Source organism: Gordionus sp. m RMFG-2023, chromosome 2, assembly GCF_954871325.1.
Source record: "Gordionus sp. m RMFG-2023 chromosome 2, tfGorSpeb1-WG-v2, whole genome shotgun sequence".
Lineage (NCBI taxonomy): Eukaryota > Metazoa > Nematomorpha > Gordioida > Chordodea > Parachordodidae > Gordionus > Gordionus sp. m RMFG-2023.
In genome coordinates, this window is record NC_088776.1 from 46,328,960 (window position 1) to 46,341,128 (window position 12,169).

General features: G+C 29.3%; 1 protein-coding gene across 1 annotated transcript in view; it reads right to left on the reverse strand.

The window, feature by feature from the left end:
- Positions 1-871: 871 nt before the first annotated feature.
- Positions 872-12,169, reverse strand: part of LOC135925356 (uncharacterized) — a 29,135-nt gene continuing 17,837 nt past the window's right edge. The window contains exons 2-7 of the mRNA XM_065460629.1: positions 7,805-8,363; positions 6,853-7,576; positions 4,167-5,874; positions 3,487-3,703; positions 3,130-3,369; positions 872-2,039 (exon numbers count right to left, since the gene is read on the reverse strand). Of these exons, the coding sequence (XP_065316701.1) occupies positions 1,579-2,039; positions 3,130-3,369; positions 3,487-3,703; positions 4,167-5,874; positions 6,853-7,576; positions 7,805-8,363 (3,909 nt within the window). The 3' untranslated portion in view covers positions 872-1,578. The remainder of the gene's footprint in view (positions 2,040-3,129; positions 3,370-3,486; positions 3,704-4,166; positions 5,875-6,852; positions 7,577-7,804; positions 8,364-12,169) is intronic.

Here is a 12,169-nt window from a genome sequence, read left to right on the forward strand (position 1 = left end):
GATTCAACTATGTTTTTTATCTTCTACAATATGCTCAAACCTTCATTTTTATAAAATTGATGCACAAAATTATTTTATGCAAATAAATTTTTTATAGATATTCCGATGACTTTTAATAAAAAACTTATAAGTTTAATTAAAAAATTATTCTTTTAAAAATAATTGCTCGTGAGAATTTGGTCAAAAGAAGTAAGAAATAGGGGTAATTACATGTTCGAATTGAATGAGAACAAAAATGATGTTTACATAACATAATGCGTATATACTACTAGATTGATGATTCATTAATAAAGTTTACATACACAGAAGTCAGCTGTAGCACTATTTTGCAGTATGCACATCGACTAATTGTCTTATCGCTAACTAAATTATCGATAGGAAACCATAAAATGGTACTACATCTGACTCATATGCATCTACAATTTTAAAGGCATAATTCGCGAATCTAATGGTGTATTTAAAATCATTGAGTAACTATTTATTGGAATATATATTTAAACTGATCAGCAGACTATAAAAAAAATGATCTATCAAATAATAAGCTTATTGTTTAAAAATTTCCTTAATTTGCAATCTTATTTTATATCATTGATATTCATGACACAGAGCATGACTGGGCATCAGCATTTTCATAGGATAAAAAAAAATTGTGGGCAAGATGCATCACCAAATATATTTCCTTCCCTATCCCCGTGAAAGATATATGAAGGTTAATAGTATCTACACCTCTCCCTCCTAAGACATGTTTACTTGACATTGACATTATAATGTGTTACTTTTTCGCATGTACTTTGATTATGTTTGTATATTGGAAGTACATAAAACGGTATGCAATCTATTAAATTGTCTCATTTCTAAAACATACTGATGATATCCTTGAATACAATTTATTATAACTAATTTCGTGATTATTTTATCCTAAAAAATATTTATATACTAAATTATATCATAAATTGAATTATTTTTACAAAAAAAAAATAAAATACATTCAAAAATAATCTAAATTAAAAAATGGAGACAATTTTACGTTTTAAGCTTGCTGGCGGTATAATGAAACATCATCGTAATATAAAAAATACATAAATAAGTCAATAAAAGCTTCAAAAGTATACTTTAGAATTTTATCCATCATATAATCGCTATGTATATTTTCTCTTTAAATCATAATAATTAATAAAATTAAATTTAGAAGTCATGATTGGTTTGATTATGTAAAATATATATATATATAAATGCCGACAAAAGCATAATACTATTAACAAGATGTTCATTAATACAATTAGATAGTAATTTGGTTTTAAACTTTTACAGAATAAATAGTATTCCCAAAATTAAATTGAGTAAAACAATGCAAAATGAGATTTTTTCAATAAATGACTGTTAAAAAAATGAGATTCTAAAGATTCTTTTGATAAACTTTTAAGCAGATATGAGAATTTTTTAAAAAAATTACGTGACAAATAACTAAAAAGATCTATAATTTTTACATATGAGATCTTAAATAGCGATTAATTTTTAAAATAAATAATACATAAAATAATATTTTAAAAAATTTTTAAAAGAAACAAACATACACATTTACATAGAATCGTCCCACTCTAACCCAGTATCCAATGACAAGTTATTTTTTTTGTTAGTTAAATATTCCTTGTTTTCCCCGTTCTCGGGTGAATAATTGATTATATCGGTGTTGGGAGAATAGGAAAAGTTTTTGAAATTACGAACAGTATTTTTATTAGTTAACGAATCAAATAGTGTTTCGCCATTGGGACAAGATTGATGCATGTTGGAAGAGCTCAATTTTGTAAGATTAACATTGGTTTTATGGTTAACGTTGTTAGGATCCGTATCTAGCATTCTTTTGACTCTTTGAGTTAAAAAATGTTTAAATTTTTGACCATTTAACTGCAATTTTTTGGTATCACCGTTCAGCTTATGCGTGGATAAGGGGAAAGAATTCTGATTAAGGTTATCATGATTCGATTTGTCACCATCATCAATGTCGACGTTTTGGTTTGAAAGTGGATAACATTTAGATTCTTATTGGGATATAAAAAAGGATATGATATTTAAACTTATACTATAACTATAGTTATGATTAGGACTGTGCCGTTATTAAATATCGAATCGGGCCGATACCTGTAAAAATAGCGATCAGATCCGATCTTTTTACTTTTTACTTTTTCTTTTTTTGTTATTTTATGTTATGTATATTTATACATTATTATAATATTTTCTAAATAATTTTTTATTAAACAATGCAATGCAAATGAACAACACCCTCTAAATTTTATTTCTTTTTTTAAATAGATTTATAATATTTTAAAAGAAGGGAACACCCAAAGTTTTATTTATTTTAAATCTTTTTATAACGCCAATTTTATTATTTATACTTTAAATAAAAGAATATTTTTAAATATGGCATCTGAATTATGGAAATATTTTACAAAAGACAAAGATAATTTTGCAAAATGCTTTATCTCCGGAATCATCTGAGTCTGCCTTCAGTACGGCAAGAGATATAGATAGTCCATATCGTAGAAGCTTATTGCAGAAAATCTAGAGGCTCTCATATTTATTTAAAAAATCTAATATATTATAATTCATACCAACATAAAATGGATATATTATTAAATATATATTTTTTTAATTAGTCTTAATTGTAGAAATAAAAAATTAAATGCATAATTCGATTTTATTTTTTGCATAAAAAATATTGATTTCTTAATTACATTTGGTTCAATAGGGGATGGTGAAAAATCAGTATAAATATCGGATCGGTTTTGAAGCAATATCGGAAAATATCGGATCGGATCAGTGAAAAATATGTGGATCGGCACAGCCCTACTTATGATATAAGCTAATAAAATACAAGAATTCTTTATAAACACTAGGACTGTGCCGATATTAAATATAGGATAGGACAAATATAGATGGTAGATAAAATGAATTTAAATATTGACATCGGTTATTGGATGGGTTTTATAGTAATATATTGAAAATATCGGATCGGTGAAAATTTTGTAGGCATGCCCTAATATAAAACCAAGATATAATAATAGGAAGGAATTTAATAACGACTAAAATTTAAAAAATGGATATTAAAAAATAAAACATTTTTTTTAAAACCTTTCCTATCGGGTTCACATTCATCGCAAGAATCATGAGAACAACATGATTTCGAGATTACAGAGGGAGACGAACAATCGCTTTCAATATCGAAATCATCAAAATCATTTTCACATTCATCGGTGATGACTTTCTTATTATTGGAATTACTAGAATTTAATTTTGAGGATAAGTCACTGGCTGGTGAGAGGGTGGTATAGGAATCAAATTTGGTTTCACTCCTCGGTGTATTTTGATTGTCTTTTAAATAATTTATAGTAAGAAAAAAAATAACTATTTAGCCGCCATTTGCTAAAATTGTTTTAAAAACGTTCTAGGAGTTTTATTTAGCAATTTCATTTATCTTATAAAAATTACCATTTCCTAAGGGCACACTTTCGAAAGAACTATCGTTACAAAGTGGGTTGACAGTGACCTGCAGGCGAGGGAATGAGGAATCATCCCAATCCAATTCCTCGGCAGTTTTAGAAGCGCGTTTACCCAGGGTTATCAATTTTGTAAATCCAGCTAAAAAAAATTCCTTTCGAGTTGTTCGGTGGGATGGGTCAGCGGTAATGATAGAACTCTTAGGATACTTGAATAATGGGAGGTTTGGAAATATAATAAAATATTAAGATGACTAAGATTAAATTAAATCACTCTTGCCTTAACAATTTTACAAATTTGGAAGCAGAAAATTAGTCCTAAAATTTCAATTTTATTAACGATGTTTTTGTGTAATCAAGTCACTCTGTCCTATTTTCTTTATTACCTATGTATTTATATTTACCATTCCCGCCAGTATAATGATAGTTTTGTGGCATGCAAATGCTTGAAAAAAGATAATTCAGTAATTTAAATCAGATAATTAAAATTTTAAATTTGTAACATTATTTTATAGGGTTTAATTACACCGTCTTATGTCTGTAAATATCTATGACTCTTTTGTAAGACTTTTTAAATTTTATTATAATATTTCTAATATCTATTCCATTTCTTAGTCAACAAAAATTTATTGTTAACACACAAATCATTATAAATAAATTCCTCCAACTCACCGGTAAACTATTGAGCGGTTGATAATTCTTAGTAGAACTATCCCCAATCATGTGATTCCTTTCTCGCGCACCATCTTTATCAAGGCCACTATAGTAACTCGCATTACTGTTCTTGAAAGCTCTTTTGATGAAGGAAACTGGCGCAGCTCTCAATAGTTTCGATAGATTCGATGTGTCCCCTTTTTCGACATCGTATTTATTTAAATGCCCGTACTCGCTCCTATCTCCAAAGTCACTAAAATTTTTCTCGCACTTCCCTTTAAAAGTGTTACCATGGAGGCCTTCATTCTCGTCGAAATTTCTAACATTAAGGTATGAACCGGAACGACGATGCTTAAGCGCCACGTGAGTCAAAAGGGCCAATAAAACAACAGCGACACAAAACCCGGAACCAATCGTTATAAGGTTTATTTGAGGGTTCCTTATAATGTTGTCATCATTTTCCGATAATGGTTGGGACATCAGGCTATAAGCTCTGGGAAGCGAAAGGTCGCCACCCACGATTTGAATGGACCTAGACAACTTTGAGGGAATTATTCTTTTGATGGAAGAACTTTTGTTGGAGATTTCCTCATTATGCTCCTTATTTGTTAAGTTTTTTCTCGTTTTACCTATATGGACAAGGCGAGAAAGATCGGGTTTGATAAAAAGCTGAATGGATAATTCATTAGTGGCTAACTGAGGATCTACTTTTATATTTGATTTATTATCATTTTTCGCCATGTTGTAAAAACATTTCAAGGTCAAATCTAAACGGCTAGATTGAAACATCGACACATTGTGATCGATTATGGGTGGAAGAAAATATCGCAGTTCTTTGATAACTTTGGCATAAGCTTTGATGGTGTTGTCGTTCCTAATCAAGACCGTTTTGACTCGATCTTTTCCATCTTTCACTAATTTTCTGTTGAGTCTTTGGTATACATTGGGGTTATTCCCTGTTATTTTTTCAAACTCGAGCCCGAATGAGGATATTAGATCAGCTGGCAGCATAAAAAAGCCTTGTTCAAATGGAGAGTAGGCTTTAAGCAAAGTTGAAATTTGGCATTTAGCGACTTTAAAAGTATTTTCGATGGACACGGGTTTTCGATAATATATATTTACGTTTTCCTTTATGGAGGGAATGGGGGCCAGAGTCACGTGGCTAAATAATTTAACACCGTTGTTGGTTACATCAGACATGTAACTAACGGTTTCGATTGCATCTGTATTTATATTCGCATCAACTTTCCCATCCTTTTGGTGTATGTCTTCTTTCGATCCTATATACTTATCATTATGGCCATCTTCTATACGATTAATATTAACAGTTTCATCGTCCGCAATCTTCATGCCCGTTGAATCATCGCCTTCTCGTTGTAATATAAGTTTAACGTCATTGTGTGATATTTTAATTTCATTGTTATTATAAAGATTTTCGACGTTTTCAGAACTATCCAACCACAAATTAACGCTAGGCTTTATATCGTTGATCTGGACAACCAAATCATTTCGCTTATTTTTCTGAAGGCTAACTAGATCTCCTTGATTATCAGTGATTACTTTAGCCGATATTTCATGAAGCTTGGCAAAGTCGGCTACGTCGATTTCCACATCGAAAGGGGTGAATTCCGTGAGCGAAGTTTCTAGATCAAATTTTGGGTCCGTGCCATTTTTGCGACACACGGTGATAGTTTTGAAAGTGACGCGCCGGATTCCAGGTACAGGTCTAAAATAGAGAAAACTAAATTATATCTAAACATGTCAGACAAATAATTTTTAATTATATAAGCCATATAGATGGGAGCAGAGATGACCGACATCATTTTTTTAGCTGATACCGATACTTATAATAGTATTTATGTTTTAATGAAAACATAAACATAAGAAAGATTAATTTAAATGTAATATGCTTTGCATGGTATATTTTCCGATTTAGACTCGCCTTAAACTGATCACTGAGTTAGTCTGTCAACATAAATTAATTTCTACGAAATAGTCAATAAATTTCACCTATCGAGTTTAAAAAATTTAATTTTATCATTTTTCATATTCAAGGTTATTTTTTAATCATATATTAGGTTATCGTGTTTTAAATGATATTTTGCAAGACACCAGTTTGTGTTGCTAGGCGAAATCAAAAAAGTTTGCACTAGCATTAATTTGCGACTACATGCGAAATCAAATATTCAACACTGTCTTGATTAGTTTGAGGCCGGTTTTAGGCCTAGGTTCGAATCCCGTTTACAATATATTATTCTTTTCAAATAATAATTTGATGGCCTAAAATTTAAACCAAAGCAAATTTTTCATTAATATTTTCTAGTTTCATGGGTTCGGAAATGTGCAAGCCAAGCGGATAATTAAAATAAAATTCCCAATTATGATATGATATATGAGAAGAGAAAGTTAAAGAATTAATAAGATAAATATTTAAATAATCGGTTTTTTTAGTTAATATTAGTATCCATTGGGCAGTATTGTATAGATAAAAAGTATCGATCGATACTGAGTAACGGTTGCGGTGCATCCCTGGGTGAGAACATTGATGAAATTTCCCATCTTTGAAATGGAAGGTAATAATGATAATAATGACTATAAAAGATAAAATTTTGATTAGTATTTTACATGAAAGGAAGGTTGACCATACTCGAGTATAAAATTAATTTAAAATTGGATGCGCTTTATACAATTTTAATTATGATACCTCATGATATAAGCATCGTTGGATATTAAATCATTCCAGAAGGGCTTGTAAGAGTAGCCAAATCTGACGGCCCTCACTTTCTTCTCCATTTCGTATTTATCCCATGCCCTAATCGTTAAAGTTTCCGATATTTTGTCTTTATTTTCGCCATTCCATTCATAATCAGGGTTATTAGTAGTAGTTCGATCATAATTCTCGCGATCGATATGCTCTACCCCATTCATTCGTGGTTCCTCGTAATTTTTCATTGATAAGCCCTCATTACAATCGAGTAAGCAATCCGCTACCGTTTCTCTGTCGATTGTGGAACCCTTGATTAAGACCAACTCCGATAAAAAACCTTTATAGTGCTTATCCATTCTCCCTCTTTTGCCTTCCCAACAAGCGCCCACTACTGTTCTAACTTTAACATTTTTTCCCTCGATTTTTCTCAAATCATCGAAAAAACGGTGCGATTCACTGTGAAGTGGCCAATCGTCGACTATCTGGGGGTTCTCTATTTCTCGGGCGGTTTTGATTACGTTATTATTGTTATGAGAGTCAAAGTCTACGTTGATTCGATTGCTATAAAAGGGGTTTTTATTGGGTTTGAACATTTTACCGTCTAGGATTAATTCGAAATCGTTGGGAAATTTAACATTTATAACATAATGATGCCACCGAGAATCGCAAACTTCGGGAAGTTTCCACCTAACCTCGGAGGGACTGAAAAGTTTTTTGCGGTCTTGATAATAGAGGGTAATATAATTATTTTTATTATAGAATATTAAATAACTAAATGAATAAACAACGAATAATAAATGAATAAAAATGTCCAAGACTTATCAATGTTCTAAAAACTAAAATCCTTATAGATTCATTTCTTCCTTAATCGTATGAATACCTAAAAGTTTTTTTACATATTAAAAAATAAGCAATATTATATTACAAAATTTTATAAGATTATTCACACCTAATCCTTCCAAATATTCGTGATGAAGTGCCAGATATTCTTCCTGTCTAATCAGCAAAACGAGCTTGCAATTTTTGACGAAAACGGCTAAATGGTGCCTGTTTAAGGAATGATCGTCGGATCGGCAAAAAATGTGTTCTTTTTTGGATTCCATATTAGAGTCGTGTTTCATCCAAAATAGAAAACTAAAATTGATACCAAAGCCCATAATGGGCTCAATATTCGTATTCAATCCGTTAGAATGATGTGCCGGTTTATCGATTAACAGTTCAGAATCAGAATTCGTAACGTACTCAATTGTGCCCGAACTGTTGACGTCTAAATAGTGAGTTAGCCCGTCAAAGGATTGGATCGACAGACCTATTTCCATTAAATCGGTTATGTAATTCGAACGAAAAACCTGGGTAAAAGAACCGTTAGCCCGGGTCGCACAATACAATATTTTTCGCCGTAATATATTGCCATGGACTATATCGATATTTTCACCTCGATCGCAACCTTTAGCAGCGTTTTCATCGGCGAGAGAATCCAAACTCACAGTGGTTATGTGTTCTGAAATCTGATTTTTATTATTTTAAACAATTCGATATAATAACAATTATACTAATCATTCAAAGAATTAAGATTTAATTAAAATGCAGATTCTTTATTTTTTTATAAAAAAAAGTATTCGATTTTAGGTAAAATTAAAATCCTCGAGGTGAAATATAAGGTTTCCTTTTTTGTGAATGCCTATAGTTTATTTTCTGCCCGTCCCTATTGAAATTTTTAGAATTTTAATAGCGTGCGAACATGGAAAGATTTGATGCTCTTTTACTGAATCTACCAACCTTAGAGCTGAGCCGAATAGAAAAATCAATAATGCATAACTAATTAATCATATGCAACGTAATACAAAAATATGCCCGCTTCTTATCAAAAATCTTAAAATTACAAAATGCTTCGCGTTTACAACATTTTTTTAATATTAAAAATCCGGCACTAAGATTACAGGCATGTTATATTGCAAAATTATAACATAAAAGTAGCCCTTTTACCATTTTATTTAATTATAGTTATACAATATTAAAGAAAAAAAATAAGAATTTTCCTAGTCCTCATTATAAAATTCTGTTTAATTTATAAATTTTTATGTAAAAATTAAGTATTAGTTCCTCCTTGTTGAAAATAAAAATTTGTTAAATTTTTTGCCTAATGAGCTCTTCCTTTAAAATACCATTGTAAAACATATAAAATAAAAGCATTTTTATTAGTGTAATTATACCTCCAAAAAATGTTGGGTAAAATAACTTTAAAGCACGTATTAAATATATACCGATTTATTAATTAAATAAATCCCAAATATATATTAAAAGACATAAATATTATTTATAAAAACAATATAAAATTTAAAAACAACATTTTAAAAAATTTGAGCTGCAAATTTCTAAGCCAATATTCTAAGGCAGATATAAGTATTTTTTAGGAGTGACAGATAGCATCGAAAGATTTTTCCTATAGATTAGATTATAAAAAGGTGAGGTCATGCCCAAAATTGCTAGGTGTCGTAGTAATCATGGAAAAGAAGTGGACTTTATTTGGGAGTGAGTATTTATTTCTTTTGCTTTTTTAAAAAAAACGCGCTTGAGCATTAGCGTAGCGCCTAAAAAATGGAAGGGGGTGGGAAATTCTTTATAGTAAATTTAAATATATCATTTGAATTTTTTTTAAAAAAAATCCTTCTTTTCAAAGAATGAATACTAATTAATTTAAAAGAATATTCCGTGTTACTGTAGGGTTAGGATTAGTAAAATTGTACACAGAATAATTTTAAGCATAGAATAACCCGCCCCTCCATACCCAAGGTTTCATGAATGTTATTGCACATTTGTAGTCTAGAAGTTTTAAAATGAAATATATTAAATCGAAAGTTTATTTTAATTCTTTAATAACAAATTATATCGTATTTCAAATTATTTTTTAAATATTTGAACATTTTTATAAAAAGTTTTTTATTAATATTATTTAAATATACAATTTAGCACATCTTACGTATACAAAGGATTCACGTTTCAATGTCATGGAGTATGAAAAAAATAATTATTGTTTGGTATAAATAAAAGGCCCCCCAAAAAATTTCCGAATTCATAATAAAACAAAGACAAATGGATGGATGATTTTTATATATATTTATAAAATCAGAACTTTTCCCCTTTTATCTCCCCTTGCCTTATATTTATATGGCAAGCCATTCTTTCTTACTTTTTATTTCCACTCTTCCTTGGGTTAATGAGATAATAATACTTACTTAAACTGATAATTTAATTCATTAAAATGCATCTTTGAAGCATTGATTACTAGGGACACGCCATTTTGTTTCCAGTATAAGAATTTTTATAAATAAATGAAACTATGGGGAAATTTTTTTTAAAGTTTTCATAAAAATTTTAATATAAACGGGAAATAAAATGACCAGCTGATATATTATAATATATTTAAATGAATGAATCGTTAGTAGGTTAATTTTATATCGAATTGTCATATCTTATTCGTAGCAAACATTTTATATTTCAAAATATTCCGCTAAGCTTTTGTTTCTAGTTACCTTAAGTCATTTCTTTGCATAAGTTGTATCTTTCCATTCTACCTTCTGCGCATTTTTTCTTAGATTCGAAAATAATTATAAACCTTCTCTTTTTCCTTCAAATTTTTGAATCTAAATATCTTTTTAGCCATTTTTTTCTTTAGTGTAATATCTTAATTGAGCTTATAATTTATTTTGAAAAAAATAATGTATAATATCTAAGCCAATTTATTTCCTATTATAAAATATTGATCACAAAAATTTATCAAAATAATACGACGCAATAATGATTTATCTGATATAAACTATTTTTGTTTTGTGTCAATATTTTATTATATACATGAAATGAAATACATTGTAAAATGCAATGCACACTATTATATTTAATATCCACGATCATTTCCAATTTTCGCAACAATACAAAAATCAATACTAGGAGTGGAATAAATTTAATAATGTAACAATGATTTGTGATTTTAAAAGAAAATTATACAGGAAAAATATTAGTGCCATGTCATTGATGTAAAATAAAATAGCGTTTCGAAAAAATTAATACCAAAATCTCAATAAAAAAAATAGTAAGTGAAAAAACTTTATTAAAAATTTTTCCCACATTAAAAAATTTTTTTGATCTGATAACCATGGCTAATGACAATGATGATATTGTCAGTGGCGTAACTAAGGGGTGTGAATATACCTCCCTAATCCAACAATGGTTACACGAGGCATATTTAATACAAAAATTTTGAAATATATGGGCTAATTTATTCAAAATATATTTAATTTCCCATGTAAATAGTTTTACGGGTGTGCTCGTCATATACCGTTATCTTCAAGCGATAATTCGAAATACAATTCATGCTTTAAACGAGACTAAAAAAAATTAGGGTGTGTTTCGTCTTATTTTATTAAAAGGCCCAAACAGATTTTGAACTAGGACACCCCATTTTGGTTGCTTTATATTTATATATTAAATAAATGATATTTGTTATTTATATTAGAGATCTACAAATCATGGCCCCGGGCCGGGTCTGTTTTTTAAAAATAATTTCGGTTCGGAATGGCTCGAACTCGAACTTAATATTTTTTAAATATTTCGGGCCGGGCTTAAATTATTAAATATGATATCCTTACATTTTGTTAAATATATTGATATATTTTAAAATTCTTGCAAGAAACAAGGCCTAATATTTTTTTATAATCAAAAAAAATATTAAATTTTTCTATTTTTAAATAAATTCGGGCAGGACCGGGCGGACAAATAATTTTTTATTTAAGGAAGGGATTTTCGGGACAAATAAAAAAAATTACGTTCGGGATCGGGCCGGACAGGCAAATTTTTTAAAAATAATTTAGAGCTTGAAAAATTAGGCCCCATGCAGATCACTAATTTTATTTTTTTTCCGAAGAATCTTTACCCTTTAAGTAAATCTAAATAGACTCTTTTTCTTTCTAGGCTGTAGACGGCTTAACGGACGACTCTTTTGTAAATAAGAATAATCAGGACACGGCTTTAGAATTTTTTGTTAACGACCGACCATACTATTATAAATATTTTAACATTTTATTCTTCCAAAAATTTGGCTAATAAATTCTAGGTTACTATTAAAATGAATTTCTAAAGCGTTTCCTTAACGCAAGAATAATATTTAAAAAAAAAAAAATTAGCCAAATATTTTGAGCAAAAATTGGATTTTTTCCTCAGGATCAAAAAATAAAAATTTTAATTTTCCTCAGTGACAATTTAATCGTGATTTCCTTTCAAAAAATTTTTTACAATGAAATCACCATTATTGTTTTTA